The following is a 20,375-nucleotide window of genomic DNA, read 5'->3' as shown; positions in this document are numbered from 1 at the left end:
TGTATAGCCTGGCAAATAGCCAATACTAGGAACTACTATTTTAAAGGGAATAAGAGTTCTATTTTATTAAATCACACAACCTAGCAAATTTTCATTTCTAACAGATAATGTCATTTACTGTGACTAAAGTTCTTTAACCCTTTGCGGCACAGTGTGCCCGGTTTGAACAGACATAAAAATTTCCTTCTGTATACACAGAAAAAATTGTATGAAAAAGGACTGATATATATTTATAGGTTACTCTGAACGTTCTTTATTTATAATAGTGGATGGCAGCTCAACACAAATCAGTCCATATATTTTAGCCATATTTAGTTTTTTTAAGACCCTCATTTTTCAATGAAATCTTCCAGATTTTTTTAAGGTATAAAAGGAATTTTTTGAAAAGAAATTTCTATGGTTTTTTTTTTCAGGGGGGGTATGCTAATTTCCTTATTCTATATTAATTTTAAATTTTTACCTTGAAATCTTGCCTAAACTCAAACAGCGAACCTCAGGTGTTCCCAAAGCGGGCTCACCAAGACTCTAGGACAACTGAGTGACGGTATTCTTTGTTTCTCTACATCTCATCGGTCCATCCATTGACAACAGAAAGGTGGGTCCACATCTGTGTTTCATTTTCTCTTTTTCTTTTTGAAGGGGACGTTTGGTTATCAACTAACAAATTGTTGGTGATTTTCTGAAGGTCAAGGGTAATTTTATCAGTTAGCTGTTTGGTTTTTCACTAAAACAGTTCTCTTTTGCTTTCATTCAAAGTTTTGCTAGCACTACGTTTAATAGTTTTGAGTTGTTGAAGTTTATTTAATTTTATTTTATAGTTTATAATTTCTAATTGTAGATATAATATTAGTTTTTTATTTATTTATTTATTTATTTATTTGATTTTTCATTATTTTCCAAACGGATTGGAGAGGGCTGACCATTTTCGAAACACTGAAAGTGCTACACGAATTGCTTTCAGATAGTGAATCTGATATGGATCTTGGTACATGTGCAAAACATGCAATATTGAGTTATGCTCTTTAAAAGGTGATGTCACTTTCTTTGAAAAGTACCACCATGAAAAAAATGGACTAAAGTGTAAATATGAAATGTAAATAATGTATATATCATATACCAAAGTTATTTTTTTTCCCATTCATATGCATGTAGTCATCATATAACCAAAAGAGAGCTTTTTAGGGGGGTGTAGAGTAGCAGGTCTTCTCATGGCACACCCTGGGTAATGCTAAATCTGCCACAGTATTCAGAATCTAGTGTTTTTTAATAGCAAAATCTCTTACTCTTTTACGCGCTTCCCAGCAATGCTCATTTCAGCACTCTTTTCAAAGCCACTTAGGGCACACCCACAGAATTAAAACAGTAAATGCTATCTTCACAAAATTTTACTTGTGTACTTCTCTAGGCCTTAATTAGACTGCCTATCTTTTTTTTTAATCAAAATTCCAACTTTAAAAAGTAGCGTGTGGAGGGGGTTAATTCATCTTTATATTATTCATTCAAATTAATAGTATATACTGCTCAACAAATTGAATAATTTAAAAGCAATGTATTTTTTTAGGATCTGACAAATTATACTGTTATGTACTAACAAAAATTGTTTCTAATGCCATATATTACTAACTGTTACCTCAGTACAGAAAAATTGCTTGTATGTCACTATAAATGAATTGGTTACACTTTTTCAAATACTCTGTTTCACAGTTATTTTGGTAGCACATGGTAAGTCTGCTATATTTGGGTTTCTTAAATTCAAAGATATTAATTACCTAATTATCCATACCATTCTTCCACCCTCTATTTTTAACTCTACATTAGTTCTAAAAATTTAGTGATTTTTGCAGAGATAATCTTCTTAATTTTCTAAGAAGAATATGCTTAGAATGAATTTTTATTTAGTTTTGTAATACGACAGATTGGCAGAAATATTTTATTTTAGTACTGCAGATGTCATTTCAAGCTTTATTTTGTTTTTTAAGGGGCAATACAGTAAGCACCACAGATGAAAAAGAAGGTATAATTTATGGAGATATAGGTATATTTTCTGTTATTTTATTGTAATAAAAAATAATAATTAATACTTATTTTGCAAAACATAACATTTAAGATGACAGAAATTTAAAAAATAAAAATTCAGAAGCAATCACTTATTTAAATATTTATACAAAAATTCATTTCAGATTTGGAATATGTACATGAAGTTAGAGAACAAATCCCTATAACAAAGCAACAAAGACATGACCTTTATGATATTCAATGCTTATGTGAATTTTGAAAATATAATACAGAAACTATATACAATTTTTGTAAAAATCTTTTGTATGCATAATGAAATTATAAATTTTAGTTTTTCTTCTTGCTCTTTATATATATATGAATAAATATGTGAAATAAATGAACTGTTTCTTATGTTTAAATAAGCTTCAAATGAAAAAATAACACAGAAAAATGTTTATTACATGTACGACATATGCTACTTGAAATCAGATAAGAAATACATAACTCACTATCCAATTTACAATAACAAATTTCTGAAAACTTACCAACATATAAATTGAAAAAATAAATATTTAATATTACAAAACCTTCCTTGGGCAGACTGAACTGAAGGAAAACACTTAAAATATACATAACTACAGTAATGGCACAGATATTAAAAAGGGATGAAATGCACATAGCTGCCATTTTAAAGGACATGGTGAAATAAAATTTCAAAAATTTCTGTGCTATAAGATAAAACAACCTATGTAAGAGAGCTGGATCTCATCTAAAAGTTGGATGCTTGTGTATATAATGGAAAAACTGATTATTTGGCAGGGTGCAAGTAATACTAGATGTAATTAAGTAATTTGGGCTTGATGCCATGAAATACTTAAATGATGGCAAATACTGCCATAAGCTTCATACATAAAAAGTAATTTTGGGCTTCAAAAATTGATATCTTTAAGTGACAGTAAAACTGCTAAAAGCTTTCTGCAATACTATAGTCCAAAAAGTGAAATTAGAGAGATTAGAGTGCAATAAAGTTTCATTTAAAATTTGAACAAGCTAATGAAATAGATATAGCACTGGCTATTTAATGTACAATGTGCTATACGATAAATAAAATGTCCAAATATTTGAACAGTTTCACATCGACTTAGGTGCATCCCAGCCGTTAAAAAATAGAATTTATATTATGTTTAATATTCTGTACAAATCTCTTTACATTATAGATTAAAGCAAAATAACCTGATGATTTAATCTATTTAAAATTTCCCAATACCAATGAAATAACTAATGTTTAAAGAATGGCACGTTATTAGCAACAGGAAAAAATATAAATGATTAAAATTAAGCAAATTTTAATTCCATTTATATTTAAATAAATAAAGCCAATAACACTAATTTTAATATCATGAGCTAATTACATGAACACAAATAAAAAAAGCATACTTAAAAAATTAAAAATCCATCCAAAACTAAATTGCATGATTTTACTTTTCTAATATTCATAAAATCTTTGAATTTTTCATATACAAATATACAGATCAAATGCTATCAACAATGAGAATGCTTTACAATATGAAATGAATTGTGCTATTACAGCCAGAGATTTACAATGAACCTAAGTAACAAGTGACTTGTCAGAAATTTCTGACTTTAACATTCAAATATCTCCTACTCAATTAAAATATTTAATAAGTGTCAAACCCTGTAAAACAAATTCAATTACGTCAATCAACATCAAGAGCACAGCACATTCCAGAAACTAAGTTTAAAGAAGGACAAGCAGTATCCACCAATAGGAAAAAGAAATGGCACAAAGTGGTTTAAAAAGCAATAACAACAACCACTCTATTTTCCAAACTTTCTATCTAGCTATCACAACATTTAAAAGGTTAAAAAAGGGATGGGATTGGAAATTTTTAAAATCTTTGGTTTGAAGAGACAAAACACATAGCCTATATAAGTCAGTAAGAACCAAAAAGTATATAGATATTTGGTTCCTTCATAAAATCTCTTTTAAACATGAACCCACAACTTACACAGCCCAGCAATATATGCTAGATGGGCATTCAAACAAGACAGGCATCATGCCTTGTCCCCTATTTCTACTACTCCCAAAATGGCTTCAACAATAGCTCCTCCTCAACAGCAGTGTGCTCTCACTACAATGTGCAATGTGCAAGCCCATCAAGGCTGCAGCCATAAAAATGGCACTAAATTTTTTTTTTTCAGATTCCATCAGCATTTATCCAAGTCTTTTCATCGGGCTGGATAGTTGCTCAGGCTAGTTGTAACAGCATTTGGCCAAGGTCGGGAAGTCACCACAACAGCTAACTGCTGTTGGCTGTAACAGATAATTAAAACATTATGTTAAGATAATAGAAGGAAAAAATTTGATTTCAAAGTAGTTAAAAAAGTTTTACAAACTTTTTAGCTGTTTATGTATAATAAGTGAAAATTATTCAGTCATGGTAGGAATTATCAATTGCAGCCAAAATAGGAGAAACCCAATTTTTCTTTGCATGATTTTTAATTTTCATATGTATTTTTAAATATGTCACTGAAAAAAAGGTAGATCTGGTTTTAAACATTATTATTAAAAAAGTATTCGGCAGACCTTGATTATTTTTATTGCAAAGTAAGTTTACCTTTTTTTTAACAGTATAGTAAATAAATTTGAGTAAGAATTCCATTAATTACCATAATGATATCAAGATAATTATTCTGCTCCCATCTATGTAAGCTGGATCATTGTCTAGTATAGTTATAGTAAAGGGATAAAATGATGCATTCCCCCCCAGTAAATGGTTATATTCTATAAGTTAGTCGAAAATTGCTTTGAACAGTTATAACAAATAATGTCACAGAATATGTACTATGCTTCTTGTTGCAATAACTGGTATCATACAAAGTGGCTGGCTAAAAGCAGTGGTGGTATTGTTATTAAGCAAAACTTATTTATTTATGTTAAGGTTACCTCGCCTGACTTACAGTCTCTTGGACACTTTCTAATTATTTTAGCATAAAAATTAAAAAGATAGACAATAAAACACAATATATTGATTTAAAACCTGGGTCTATTTTTCTCAAAAATTTAATACAATCAAAAGTCGTTAATCCGGACTCGTCGAGACTTTGGCGATTTCGGTTTATCGATTTTTCCGGATTATAGATGATCAGTTTAAATCTGGTAAAATGGCATGCAGAAATTATAAAATTAAAAATATGAAACCATAATTTACGAAATAAAGAACAATTATGATCTAAAGGGTATCAAAATTTACAAAAAAAAGCTTAATATTTATTTGTTTACTTTATTAAACATTTCTTTCAATGTAAGATGTTTAAGTTGCTTCGTTTTTTATGTGATAATACATTTTCTTTAATTCTATAAACAGACATAATTTCCTGTTCAGTTACAAAGTTCCGCTGTTCAAGTCCTATAATTGCTGTGTCGAGAATACTGACTAATTTGTCAATCGAAATTTTTTCGTTTTCAATAACCTCTGTCACTTTCTTCACTATCGGAAGAGAATTATAATGACGAGGAATTTGATTTAAATCATATCAAAGATGGAGTACATCGAAATGAAATATTACATTTAGTAAGGAATTATAAGCCAAATAAAATAAAAACATCTGCCCTGAAGATAAGGATAGTGCTGACAGATCAACTTTAATTCATTGCGCGCCGCGGCGTTAAAGATAAACAAACGTTAAAGTTTAGATAAACAAAGGATATGCCTTTATCCATTTTTTGCAGCAATTCTACTTTTTGTTTAATAACCTTCGAAACATACTTTTGCTTTGTAGATCCTTTACATATTAGTAAATATATATCAGAAATTATATTTGACATAATCGAAAGTTCAAGCTTACTTTTATAAAATTGCTCTAACAGTCTGCAAAAAATAATAATCTGGATCCAATTCGAAGATTAAGGAACAACGCAATCTGCAACATTAACTGAAATAGATAATTAGATAATTTTAGCTTAGCTTATCCTGTCCGTTATACATTAAACGCGCATTCGTAAACGTATTTTGCACACGCAAATTTGCAGCGGTAAAGGTCTTACGCGCATGCGTCAATGCTTCGCATGCGCAGAAAGTTTGTAGCTTTGAGGTCCGGATTATAGATCATTCCGGATTATTGGAGTCCGAATTAATGACTTTTGACTGTACAGTGGTCTCAAACTCAAACTCCATGCAGGCTGAACGTGCAATTTGAAAATAGCTAAAAGGGAAGTTATTTTTTTTTAACAAATAGAAAAATTTCATTAACAAAATTAATAATATTTATCAAAGCACATAAACAGTAATAGTACTACTGCAAAAGAAAAAATTTGTATTTATTTTCTAAAATATAAAGTTTGGTACACAGATAATGAAAACTTTCTAAGCTTTCAGAGAAAATGTTTCTAGAGGGACAAACCTTGAGAATAAATAAATAATGATAATCTAGTCTCTTTCTCTTATTCTTATATTTTATTCAACACATAAATAAAAATACATGTATTAGCATGTAAATAATAATAAACTTCTTTATTTGTTACTAAAGCCTGACACTATATGCTGTTTCGATTCTCATAAAGTTGAAACAAATTACTAGATATTACATTTATCATGGACTGCAGATGGTCTAGTCAGTTGGGTTCCTTTCTTATTGATTTTAAACTGTTGGAGGGGGTTGGAGCTGTTCACATAAAAATATATTCTCAAACAAAGCAATAATTCTTAAACAAAAAAGTTATTCTTAATTAAGCTTTATTTATTTCTTAACAGAAGTACAAATCAAAGTCAAGCAAATCTGTATCTTCAAATCTCTGAATAAGATTTACACTGAAGTGACAAAAGTCACGGGATACCTCCTAATATTTTGTCGGTTCTCCTTTTGCCTGGCGAAGTGCAGCAACTCGACGTGGCATGGACTCAACAAGTCGTTGGAAGTCCCCTGCAGAAATATTGAGCCATGCTGCGTCCATAATTGTGAAAGTGTTGACGGTGCAGGGTTTTGGGCACGAACTGACCTCTCGATGATGTCCCGTAAATGTTCGATGGGATTCATGTCGGGCGATCTAGGTGGCCAGATCATTCGCTGGAATTGTCCAGAATGTTCTTCTAACCAATCACAAACAATTGTGGCCCGGTGACATGGCGCATTATCATCCATAAAAATCCCATCGTTGTTTGAGTACGTGAAGTCCATGAATGGCTGTAAGTGATCTCCAAGTAGCTGAAGGTATCCATTTTCAGTCAATGATCGGTTCAGTTGCACCAGAGGACCGAGTCCATGCCATGTAAAAACAGCCCAGACCATTATGGAACCACCACCAGCTTGAACAGTGCCTTGTTGACAACTTGGGTCCATGGCTTCGTGGGGTCTGCGCCACACTCGAACCCTACCATCAGCTCTTACCAACTGAAATTGTGACTCATCTGACCAAGCCACTGTTTTCTATTCGTTTAGGACCAACTGATATGCTCACAAGCCCACGAGAGTCGCTGCAGGCGATGTCGTGCTGTCAGTAAAGGCACTCGAGTCGGTCTTCTGCTGGCATAGCCCAAGGAAGACAAATTCCGACGCACTGTCCTATCGGACACGTCCTTCGTACGTCCCACATTGATTTCTGCGGTTATTTGACGCAGTGTTGCTTGTCTGTGAACACTGACAACTCTACGCAGGCGTTGCTGGTCTCGGTCGTTAAGTGCAGGTGGTCGGCCACTGCGCTGTCCATGGTGGGATGTTATGCCTGAAATTAGATACTCTCGGCACAGTCTTGACACTGTGGATCTCGGAATGTTGAATTCCGTAACGATATCTGAAATGGAATGACCCATGCGTCTAGCTCCAACTAACCATTCCACGTTCAAAGTCTGTTAATTCTCGTCGTGTGGCCATAATCACGTCAAAGCCTCTTCACATGAATAACTTGAACACAAATGAAAGCCCTGCCAAAGCACTTCGCATTTATACATTTTCTATGTGATACTACTGCCATCTGTATATTTGCATATTGCTATCCCATGACTTTTGTCACTTCAGTGTATATCACAATATAAATTAATTAGCTTCATTTACAGACTTTCTGGTATATTATTCATGTTTGTTTTTAACAGCAAGAAAATATTGCAAACTTCGATTTCAAATTACTAAAATCTTAAAATATCTGCAACAAATACATGATTGAAATGTATATGTGGGCTGCATGCAGCCTGCTATTTTAAGACTACTGACTGAATATAAATTTAACATTACTATAGATTAAATAAGTAAACGAGTTAGTTAAAATTTTAACAGTGTAGTGGTTTTAATAAAAAAAAATTGAATTTCAACTAATTAATTAATGCATCATTTTGCAGTACAGAGTATTTTGATACCTGCCTAGCAGGTATCAAAATTATATTCTATGGTTTCCATTTATTATGCTGCACTATATCTACTGTGACTGTAGCAGTGACAACACACAAATATTTTGTAACTGTGTATCACAAAGCCCTGCTGATGGCCAAATGATTAAGACTGCTTGTTGAATGCAAATAGTTTGACTTGGATTCAAGCCCAGGTGAAAAGGCTGCATAGCCCATTTTTCACAGGTGTACGGTGAATGTGAGCCAATTTTTCTTAGAAAGTACTCCATAAAAGTATCCCTCCTTATAATCAGATACCTTGATGTGCTTTCTGGCATTCAATATAACCTTACCTGTATGCCACAAAATGCACTGTGCTGTCTGTTATATTATTGCCATCTTTTTTCACTTTTAACCAGTTCATTGCAAATTCATTAGTTAAAACAATAGTCTTGTAACTACAGCAAAAAAAATGTTTTTTGCATGTCAAGGTTATTACACTGCTAACTTCAAGTCAAAACTTTGACATTTTCTCACTGATTTGGTATGGGCACTAAAAAGACTAATTTACAATAAAGCTTTTACTCGCAGATCTTGGAATTATACTGGTTTTAAATTTCATTTATTTTATGCCTTTATGGCTTTAGTTCAAGATTTATTACTTTTTGTCTTGTTTTATATATATATATGAGTCGTTCACTGCATGAATTGATTAACTCCACTTTCTACAATATCTTAAATTTAAGAGTTTCAACTTGGTTCACACATAGTCTTTTTTTATATTTATAATAAATTTCCCAAACAAACACCATTTTGATTAACTCCGTAATCTAATGTAAATCATTGCAACAATTAAACTCAAATTGAATAGCACACGCTGAATGATAACAGTAATTTTTTAATGCCATTTTACCTAAATTAAAGTAACATAAATTAATCAGTCACAGTCTAGTTGCTGCAGAATCAGGTATTGTGTTTGAATTATCATAAAGAATTATTTCAACTTGATAGTCATTTTTAAGTAAATAAGTATTTTATCATTATTATCAGTGGAAAACAGTGGACCATCTGATGATTCCCCAACACGATTTATTAACAGAAAGTCTGGCTCAAACAGTTACGTTTCTCTTTGGATTCTTCTGACAGCAACAGTAAAAATATTGTACCAAACACACTGATTGGGAAAGAAAAAAGTTGTAATCCTGATAACTCAACCCAAAATTTACAAAAGCATAAGAGAAAAAAACGTTTGGCATACAAGAATTGAGGAGGAAATATAACGCTTGTAAAAACATTTGTCGATTTCATATGCAAATGTCATCAGAAGTGCAATCAAAAAATTATTTCAGATGGGAGAGAAGTTGCCCTGAAGTTTTACAGTTTACATAGTCAACTTGAGCAAAATATTTTTTATGAGGTTGTATTAAAGAAATAAAAAGAAGATGCCCACAAATAACACTAAAGAACCAAGATCACATTTTTTTACATATTATTTTCAAAAAGACCAACATGATATTCCCGTTTGCAAAAAATATTCTAGGGATACTTATCAGGTGAGTGACAGGTGGATTACAAATGTTATTCAAAAGAACAAGTTGTGTACTTAGTTGATCAGCGCAACGGCCATGTTGCAAGCAATAAAATAGATGACACACGTTATAAAGCATATAGGAATCGTTTCCAGCCTAAGCTAGCTAATGTACCAGAGCTCATAATTCAAAATGACAATATTTAAATCCTGAATTAAATATTAAGAAAATGTATGAACTATACATCACACAATGCAAAAAGAAAAATGTAGCACCAGAAATAAGTGAAAGAAAGATATCACTATAAGGTATTGTCTACAAAATTTAATTTACATTTTAAACATACATCTAAGGATACAATGCCCAAACTTGCAATTCTTTGAAAATAAAAATTATATCTTCAGATGGCAGAAATTGAAGAGACTGAACAGGCTCTCGTCATATGGCTGCAGTTCAAATGGCAGCATCCGAGAAAATCTCCAGATTTTCTTTCAACTTAGCAAAAGCTTTAGTCTTTCCTAAACTGACCACATCTATTGCTCATTATAAGTGAAACTCATATATTTATAATTTCAGTTGCCATGATTTCAATAAAAATAAAAACCACATATTTGTTTGGCCAGAAACTGAAAGATCTTCTCAAGGTCTTAAATTTCATCATGCCTAACAAGAATTACATTTAAAATTTTGAAAAAGTAATAACATTCAGATTTGTGTACCAGACAAAACAGAAATATTAAAACTGTCTAAGATTATTGAAATTTGTTCAAAGTACAGAAATAAGAGTTGAGTCATTTGAAATGAAATTTTTGGCAAGTCGACTTAGCTATTTGCCATTACTGAGTCTCATGCAAAAAAAAAAAAAAAAAAATTACATTTTTTTCACTAGATGAATTGGTACAATATAATCAAAATGTAAAAAGAAAGCATCATTTAAGGTAATACAAATGACTCACCAAGATTTCCCCCCCCCAACAACCTTTATAAAATTCAGTCATTTATAGAAAAGTAACAGTTAAAGGTTTCCAGTAAATTGGCTAAAATGCACTGAATAAAGTTAGAAAGGTCCAAATCACACCTCAAACAATTCAAATGTGACTAAAATGAAGATTCAGAATTTAATGCCATTAATGAAAGTATATCTGTAGCAGCTAGACCATTAAGTTTAAAAACTAATAAGAGTTGAGTCATTTGAAATGAAATTTTTGGCAAGTCGACTTAGCTATTTGCCATTACTGAGTCTCATGCAAAAAAAAAAAAAAAAAAAAAAAAAATTTAATACATTTTTTTCACTAGATGAATTGGTACAATATAATCAAAATGTAAAAAGAAAGCATCATTTAAGGTAATACAAATGACTCACCAAGATTTCCCCCCCCCCAACAACCTTTATAAAATTCAGTCATTTATAGAAAAGTAACAGTTAAAGGTTTCCAGTAAATTGGCTAAAATGCACTGAATAAAGTTAGAAAGGTCCAAATCACACCTCAAACAATTCAAATGTGACTAAAATGAAGATTCAGAATTTAATGCCATTAATGAAAGTATATCTGTAGCAGCTAGACCATTAAGTTTAAAAACTAATAAGAGTTGAGTCATTTGAAATGAAATTTTTGGCAAGTCGACTTAGCTATTTGCCATTACTGAGTCTCATGCAAAAAAAAAAAAAAAAAATTAAATACATTTTTTCACTAGATGAATTGGTACAATATAATCAAAATGTAAAAAGAAAGCATCATTTAAGGTAATCCAAATGACTCACCAAGATTCCCCCCCCCCCAACAACCTTTATAAAATTCAGTCATTTATAGAAAAGTAACAGTTAAAGGTTTCCAGTAAATTGGCTAAAATGCACTGAATAAAGTTAGAAAGGTCCAAATCACACCTCAAACAATTCAAATGTGACTAAAATGAAGATTCAGAATTTAATGCCATTAATGAAAGTATATCTGTAGCAGCTAGACCATTAAGTTTAAAAACTGTAGATCTGCCTTTAATATATACTGTGACGGAGGGGGGAAAGGAGAGACATGATGGATCTGCTAAAATTTATTCTCCTATTAAGCAAGATTACTATAAAAACTTCAGAACAAATCAAAATGGTGAAACCTCACATACAGCTGATGAATTAATCACAAATAATGTTATAACAGAACTTAAAATATTCATTTTTATGAAAGATATGTAATAAAAATATATAGTAAACTTTTCTGAAATATAAACTTCAGAATTTGAATGCTGAATTTAACTTTTTGTCAAATCAATCAATTCCCCCAGTCAAATGAAAGCTGTAACATTACTGACAATTAGTTTGGGGCTTATTAATTTTATACAGTGTTAGATGAAAGCTACATCTGTATTTATGCATTCTACAATATTTATTTGAATCTATATTCAGTGAATTTTAAAAAACAATGTACAATATTTGATATCATTTATCCTTTATTTGTTTTATGGAATTAATCGATTTGTGCAGTGAATGGCTCTCATTCATACATTTATAAATTAATGATAAGATTATTTGTTTATAACTGAATAAAAATTCTAAGAAATGAAAGAAAATCTACAATGGGTTCTTACCTAATTTGTTGCTGTTGCTGGTAATGAGCAAGAAGTTGATTTAATTGTATTTGATCCAGGGGTGCAGTGTCAAGCACTGGGGTTGGGGATTCAGGAGGAGCTATGCTGGGAGATGCTGGAGCAGGAATAGGGGTTGTTGAGGGAGAGGGATTGACTAATGTAGCTGGAGTAGAATGAGAAAGGCGGGTTGACAGAAATTCACCAGATGACCGATATTCTGCAAAATTATGAGTCAACTCAGACATTGCTTGTGTTAGGAGATCTGCAGTAGGTAATCCATCAGGATGAGTTGAAACCTATTATAATAAATCTGATTAGAAATCACATTCATACAATTTAAATAATAAACATTAATTTCTATTCAAAAAAAAAAAAAAAACAATCATTTACTTTAAAAGCGATTTTCTTTTGGAGATGTAATATACCCCCAAAACCTTTTCCCGTTATAACACTGCTTGATATAGCACAGTTTTTGATACAGATGTTGCCTAAAAGCACAGCATAAATAATGCAAAACTGTAGCAATTCTTTAAGAGACACTGAAAGTTGTAGTTTTCTGATGAATTGGTTTGACAATCAAACAGTGGTTTCCATTAAAGCTATTATCAGAAGTTTAACATTACAGAAAATAAAAAAAAAAACTGGACTACAGATGAGCCACAGAAATATATGATCTCTCTGCAGTCATATGTGGAAAAAAAATATATAAATGAAATTTCACATTAATGAACAGACTTGTATAAGATGAACAGAAAAAAATTACATAACTAGGAAAAAATACTTTTGTATTACAGTACAACTCCAATAATCTGTACTCCCAACTAATTGACTAGCATTAAAACTGACTAAAAGGAATCAAGTTTACACATTTTCTTAAGTATTGGGTTAGTCCATAACACATTAAGAGTATGCATGGAATTCACTATGACGCATTTACTAAAACAATACAATTTTGAACCTGTTTGACTAACATATTATTCAGTTCATCACCAACTTTTGTAAATATCGAATGCATTTTAGTATCCATAGAAGATGAATATATATAATCAGTATAAACGTGCTGTGCTACATTTTTTATTTTTGTGTAGTGAATCTGCCAGGTTTGCAGTGATAAAAATTAATAGTGTACATGGTGAACACTCTATTAGTGTAAGGGCTGCCCAGAAATGGTTTAAAAAAGCAGCATTGATGACGGAACCCCGTTCAGGACGTTTTGAACTGTTAGAATCAAATCAAACAATAATTCAGAAGTTTATAGTGAACAACTTTGCTGTCTAAACTCAGAATTGATAGAAAAAATGCCCACGATTGGTGAATATCAAGAAAGTGTTGTTTCATCATGATAACGCTAGACCATATATGGCTCGAACAACACTGCAAAAAATTAGAGAATTTAATTGGGAGCTTTTAACACATCCTTACTCCCCAGATATTGCCCTAAGTGATTTTCACTTATTTCGTACCTTGCAAAATATTTTACTTGGAAAAAAAAAATTAAATTCTAAACAGGATGTACACAAAGAACTTTCAAGTTTTTTTGCATCAAAACCTGAGTCTTTCTACAGCAATGGCATAAAAAAGCTGCCTGTAAGATGTAAGATGACGAGACATTGCAGATAATGGAGGAAAATATATAATTGACGAAAATGTTAAATTGTGTTTTTTTTTTTTTTTTTTTTTTTTTATATATTATTTAAAAATTTACCAAAAAAGTGCACAAATTTATGGACTGACCTAATATGATTACAAATCTCATTCCTTAACATAACTTTTTTAATTTATCTTAAATCTAAAGGAAACGTTATCTAAAAATTATTTAATCATTTAAAATTTAACTAAAATTAAACCCTGGTTTAATGTTATTTAATGTAACTGTCAAGATGAAACTCAAATCTTTTTTTTTAAATATACCATATAATCAAAACTATCTTAGTTCAATCTCACTGTTCAAATCATTTGGCCTTACGACTTCTTAACTTGCATAAGTTCTAAATTTGTTCTCAGCTTTTTCTTTTGCATTTTTAAATCAAGTTAAAATTTCCTTTGAAACTGATAAATTTTATTTTGTGATTGTGCATTTGGCATATAAAATGCTACGTGGCAAGTCTTGTACGAAGTTAATATAATTTGTTTTATATATGCAATTCAGCAGCTAAATCTTCAACAAACTATTCTATTAAATTATGTACTTAATATTATTCTGCCAATTCTAAAATTTTATTAAACATTAAGATACTTTCTTTGATATTATGAATATATATTCTGATATTTAATTATGCACATAATACAAATAAAAAATTATATGCCAAATATTAGAATGCAAGATTCTTAAAACTCACCACTAAGGCATCTTTATCTACATAATGAATCTTCCGTTTACTGGCATCAATAAGAACAGCTGCAGTCTCACGGCTGAGACCAGAAGATATACTTTCTATCACTATCTGTCCTGTAACCTGTGTACCTTGATCACACACTGGTTCCACCTAAGAAGTTTTGATTAATTAAAAAATTTATTGAATTCTAAAAATAATGAGGATTCAATGCATATTTCAAAGACTACATTCTCTTATTATCAAGATAAAATGTTTCTTGGAAGTAAGAGAAGAAACAACAGGAGGGCAATGTCATATACATGACAAAAACAAATTATTTTACTTCCTTAAAAATTTATGAAATTACTCAATCAAGTTATTATTTGATACCAGGTACAAGAAACTAAGAATCAAGACAATGTATAATAGTGATATTCAATCACTATCTTTCTAAGCATACTGGTGTTTATCTTAAACTCTAAAATACAAACCAATACGCCATTTCCAACTTTAAAATTTGTAACTGAAAAATCCCATCTCATCTTCAATTAGCAGTATTTTTTTTTCCCCACCACAAAATGCTCTGGTATTGTTTCAAAGTTTTGAGTGGTCAATAAAAAATAACAATAGAGTCAAAAATACCCCTTAAAAACATATTCTCCCCAAAAAAAGAACATGACACTGAATTTAAAATACAGCATAAGACCAAAAATCTGCCAAGACTTAAAATATACATAGCCTCTCAAATATAAACAACAAAATTTGAAATTAATAAGACCATGAAACCTTTAAATTAAAAATCTGTTTTCGCGTACACGTATGATTGGGTGACACAACTTATGGCTATATTAACTGACCATAAGCAAGAAAAATCTGATCATTTAGAAATGCTTAAAAAATATAGTTTGATAAGGAAAATCATTATTTTTTATATTGTATAAAATAAAAGAAATAAAATTTTAAAATCCAAGTATTCTAAAGTTTTAAAACTTACTACAATGAACCAGAAGTTTGAAAATATACTTAATATCTTTTAATTCCTCCCCCTTTTTTTTGTTTTGCTCTACAAAAACACTATAAAGATATTAATTGCTTCTACATGCTTTTCTAATTTTATTTCACTACTCATCCTTTTTTTTTACGCCTAAATCTAACAATTTTCTTTTATGACCTCAAATCTGGAAATCCCAAATTATGCAGATTTCTGGTCTTCTACTGGTCATTACAAAATTTTAATATAAAAAAATAATTAAAATTGCTGAACAATCCTTAGTATTAAAACTAACTAAAAGGAATCAAGTTTACACATTTTCTTAAGTATGATTAAAAAATCTCATTCCTTAACATAACTTTTTTTAATTTATCTTAAATGTTATCTAAATATTATTTAAAATTTAAATAAAATTAAAGCATGGTTTATTGGTATTTAATGTAACTGTCAAGATCAAACAGAAATATTTTTCTAAATATACCATATAATCAAAACACAAAATGTTCGACTTTAGTTATCCAAGATGTGCACTTAAATATTTAATTAAAATCCTAAACGACATTTCAGTGAACTTCAGGCAAAAAAAGTAGTACCTTAGTATTGTTGGCAACATAGCTCAGAGACAGCATATCCATGTGTTTCTTTCGTTGATGCTGTAATAACTTAGCTTTGCTAGCATACTGCTTGTGGCACCAGCTGCAGTGGTGGGGATGAGTAGTAATGCTTCCAACAGTTTGTGAAAAAGTGGGATTTGGCATACCTGGGATTTCTGGAACTCCTCCCTACATGAGAAGAAAGACAAAAATATTAAGAAACTGCTTAAGGGCTACATACCTCAGACATAATAATGCTCCAAAAATATAATGGTTTAAACCAATTCTCATCCTTTTTCAATTTATATATCCTTCAATATCCCATTTGCATAAATTATGTTTTTCACATTCATAATCAATATTTAAAATTAAAGCTAATTTTTAATTAATTAGTCCAAAGAGGCAATTTATCCTGAAGGACCATTAATTTTGTTTTGCCATTTTGTGTCGAAAGCCTTAAAAGGCTGTATCACTTTTGAAATCGTTGCCGGCATATATTATCGCCGTCTTATTTTTAAAGAAATTAAATAATGAAGATCTGCATAAATGTATGCATGTTTCTCACATTGTGATAAAGCAACGGTACCTAGAGTCATCAAAATTTGAATAATGTTATCTTCCATAGAATATGGGCATGTGAAAGCCCTAATTTGAATTTGAAATTTGTTGTATTATCGATTTCAGATTTTGTAACACTTCAACGAATTTTTGATTAAAAAAAATAAACGATTTCAAAGCGAGCAATGGCTGATGATAAATCAATGAAATCAGCTTAAAAATTTATATACACCGTCTGTAGTTAGATTCCATGCCAACATTTATCTTTGGCATTATGTGGTATCTTGGTTAGAAAGTACCTGAGCATGATAATAGCCTGATGCTCTATGACAAGTTTAAGAATATTTTCTCCGTTCACAGATTGTAATGCATTTTTATGAAATAAAAACACATTTCAAAAAACAAAATCATTTTATATAGTAAAAAACACATACAGAAAAACATATTGTAAAAAGTCAGTTACAAGAAAAATTACCTTTCTTCGGTTACTCATAGGAAGTTCTGCACCAGGATGATTTTTTAATATATGAGCTTTTCTCTTAGAGCTAGATTTGTAAACTTTTTCACAATACTGGCAGTAATAATCTCTGGTCGTTTTTAAAATAGGAAGATTCAGTTCAGGAACAGATTCTGGTCTAATATCGGGATGTCTTTTGGCAAGATGGTTTACTAACATTCCCCTTCTTTTGAATCCCAATAAGCAAGTATGACACTTATAAATGAAACGATGATAATCAGTAGGCGATACCTAAGCACAATATAAACAATTAATAACACAGATATATAAATAAATAAATGCAAGGTGGTGATAAATTACTCAGCAAATTTCAGTGAGGAGGACTACACGAACTAAATAATATATGACTTGCATTATTCATCAAATTATGTAGCAAACAGTTTTTGAAACATTACTAAATTCTGAAACACCTTTATTAGTCCTTTTTAGGGGGGGGGCAACATATACATTATTCCAGTTAAAACTTTTGTCACATGTTCCTCAGCATTTTCGGCATTCTAATGACATCCATGATTCGTTACTTAAGTTCAAAAGTATAATGAAATTTAGTTATGAAAACATAATTTTTTACCATCCAGTGTATAAAGAAGTCCCCATAATACCCCTAAGCTTCTCTGAAAGGGAGATGATTAGAAAAGACCATGTTTAAGTAACAAATTATACAGCAGTAATGAAAATGAATAACTTATTAGAAAAGTCATTAAAAAAATAAAGCCCAACCAAAATGCTGGGGAATACATCGTAACAGACTGTATATTGACTGAAATATAAAACAAATCCATACAGATTTGCTTTAAATGTTAACTCGTGTTAATTTTTTAATGCTTGAGTGGCTGCATTATTTAATATGTAATACAGTAAACCTTTGCCTAACCTGTGTTTGGGGGGGGGGGGGAATCATTAAAACATTGAGCATATAACAAAATTACATTCCACAAAATTAACTTTCTATGAAAAAAACAAGTTATTGTTCAGATTAAGAAAAGTATGTATAATTTATACACACCTCAGTATTACTGTATTCAAAAAGGAAAAATGAAACAAATGTTAATTGAAAAGAATTTCCTTTTCTATTTAATAAGTAGGTACTTAATATGATGACAATGCCTGATGCAATTCATTAAATGTCTTGTAGTAAGGAGTGCAAACTTTTTTTGATACCTCTCATAAAGTGTCCTCTTCTTTCTTTATTTGAGTCAATCTATACTATAAAATCACAAAGATTATGTACCCTTTTTATCAATTTATTTAATTTCTTGTAAGTTAATGGTTTTTTTATCTTCCTTACTGTTGCAGATTTCACCATCAACTGGTTATAAGATCACCCAATTCTTCATTTGACACTTCATGATCGTCACTCTTGACTAATTCTTTGATTTCTCGTTCTTCCATACCTGCAGCTAGCTCATTTGCTGCCTACTGATTTTGCAGTATGTACATTTTTTTTTTTTTTTTTTTTTGCTTCATTTTCAATCAGTGGAAATCTTTCAAAACTGTTGACTATTTTTTGCAAGCAGTGATGCCAAGAAGCATTCAATATTGATGAATTAACTTGTTGCATTGTGATTTTAATCATTTCTATGCAAAGTCTTATGTTAAATTGTTTCCAAAATGCCATTAGTGTGCCTTGCTTACCTTTAATGCTTTATTGCAGTGATGCAAATGTGCCTTACATAATAGGCTTTGAATGTTTTTGTGATTTCTTGATCCACTCGTCGGATTAAGGAAATGGGTGTTTGGTGGAAGAAACAAAACATCTATATTTGGATGCAATGTTGTGAGGGCTTCAGAACCATGTCCTGGAGCATTAATGAGAATTTTAAAGTTTAGATTTTGGTGTTCTAAAAAGTGTGATGTCTTTAATGAATGAATTTTCAAACCAGTTATTACTGCAATGCAGGCGAAATTCTGCAGAGCAATTCTTATAATTTATATTCATGTGTTGGACAAATTGAATGCAGATAATTTAGATAACACATATGCAGAAAATCATATTCCACAATGGTTTACCTTAAACAAGAGGTTATGTCATGTTTACACCATTCACAATTCATCACTCAAATGTGCTTAGTAATTTATAACCATATTGAATGTTTTAAGATTTATTCTACATACAAGAAATTTTATCCGTATTAATAAAATAAACAATGTATGTTTAGTAAAAGAGACCTACTTTTGGGATAAACTTTTTTGAACCAGATGATTTGGAGTTTTTGGCATTAACTTTGGCTTCTCTATCTGGGGCATGCATACGCTTCATGTGTTCCTTAAGTTTGTCTTTCCTTTTAAACTGTTTTCCACAATTTGCACACAAAAATTCTCTATGGTCAGAATGTCGTAACATGTGCAACTTTAATTTATCTGGACGAGGAAAAATTTTTTCGCACTTATCACAAGGATATCTTCTTTCCGAATGAAATGCTCTAATATGCTTGCGAACCTGATTATATTCTTCAAAAACCTAAAAAATAAATAAAATGCTGCAACTTGCTTAAGAGCAATTTAACACAAAAAAGTTTTAGAAACTATTTTTATACCATATATTTCATACTCTCGGTTATACATTTGATTGCATTTTTAACTGATTGCATTTGAAGCTCAATTATTAATTAAAAAATTATATTTAATTTTAAGATTAAGATGCTTAGAGTCATTTTTATGGAAAATATTATGGCATTAAAATGATTTAAAAGAATGACAGATCAGCCAAATGAAATATAGCTCATGCACAGCGAAAAGCAAAAGTGATTACGCAAAATGACAAATTGTAATATGAACAATTTTTATCTAAAGTTCAACAATAAAAGAATAAACAGTGGCTATGCTCTTGTACAGAAATGCAAATGAAATCAATCATCAGAGCTAAACCTATATATTTTTTCACCTGAACCAGAGAGGTAAAAGACACCCTTTTACATGTCTGGCCTATTTGGGGAGGGGATGCACCAATTTC

The 20,375-nt window shown here is 30.7% G+C and overlaps 2 protein-coding genes across 11 annotated transcripts in view; one reads left to right on the top strand and one right to left on the bottom strand.

Moving 5' to 3' along the window:
• Positions 1-2,399, top strand: part of LOC118199921 (omega-amidase NIT2) — a 33,553-nt gene extending 31,154 nt beyond the window's left edge. For all 5 annotated transcript variants that reach the window (XM_085816537.1, XM_085816538.1, XM_085816534.1 and 2 more), the window contains 2 exons: positions 1,980-2,035; positions 2,181-2,399. In XM_085816537.1, the coding sequence (XP_085672663.1) occupies positions 1,980-2,035; positions 2,181-2,275 (151 nt within the window). In that variant the 3' untranslated portion in view covers positions 2,276-2,399. The remainder of the gene's footprint in view (positions 1-1,979; positions 2,036-2,180) is intronic.
• Positions 2,400-2,436: 37 nt separating this feature from the next.
• The window catches only part of LOC118199919 (uncharacterized), a 99,267-nt gene continuing 81,328 nt past the window's right edge, over positions 2,437-20,375 (bottom strand). For all 6 annotated transcript variants that reach the window (XM_035371796.2, XM_035371798.2, XM_035371799.2 and 3 more), the window contains 6 exons: positions 19,596-19,883; positions 17,381-17,653; positions 16,348-16,536; positions 14,788-14,934; positions 12,449-12,744; positions 2,437-4,333 (listed from right to left, as the gene is read on the bottom strand). In XM_035371796.2, coding sequence (XP_035227687.1) covers positions 4,249-4,333; positions 12,449-12,744; positions 14,788-14,934; positions 16,348-16,536; positions 17,381-17,653; positions 19,596-19,883 — 1,278 coding nt within the window. In that variant the 3' untranslated portion in view covers positions 2,437-4,248. The remainder of the gene's footprint in view (positions 4,334-12,448; positions 12,745-14,787; positions 14,935-16,347; positions 16,537-17,380; positions 17,654-19,595; positions 19,884-20,375) is intronic.

This window comes from Stegodyphus dumicola, chromosome 5 (assembly GCF_044657685.1).
Source record: "Stegodyphus dumicola isolate Sdum_Otavi_A_Nest chromosome 5, ASM4465768v1".
NCBI classification, from domain to species: Eukaryota; Metazoa; Arthropoda; class Arachnida; order Araneae; family Eresidae; genus Stegodyphus; species Stegodyphus dumicola.
This window is presented reverse-complemented; position numbering and strand designations above follow the sequence as displayed.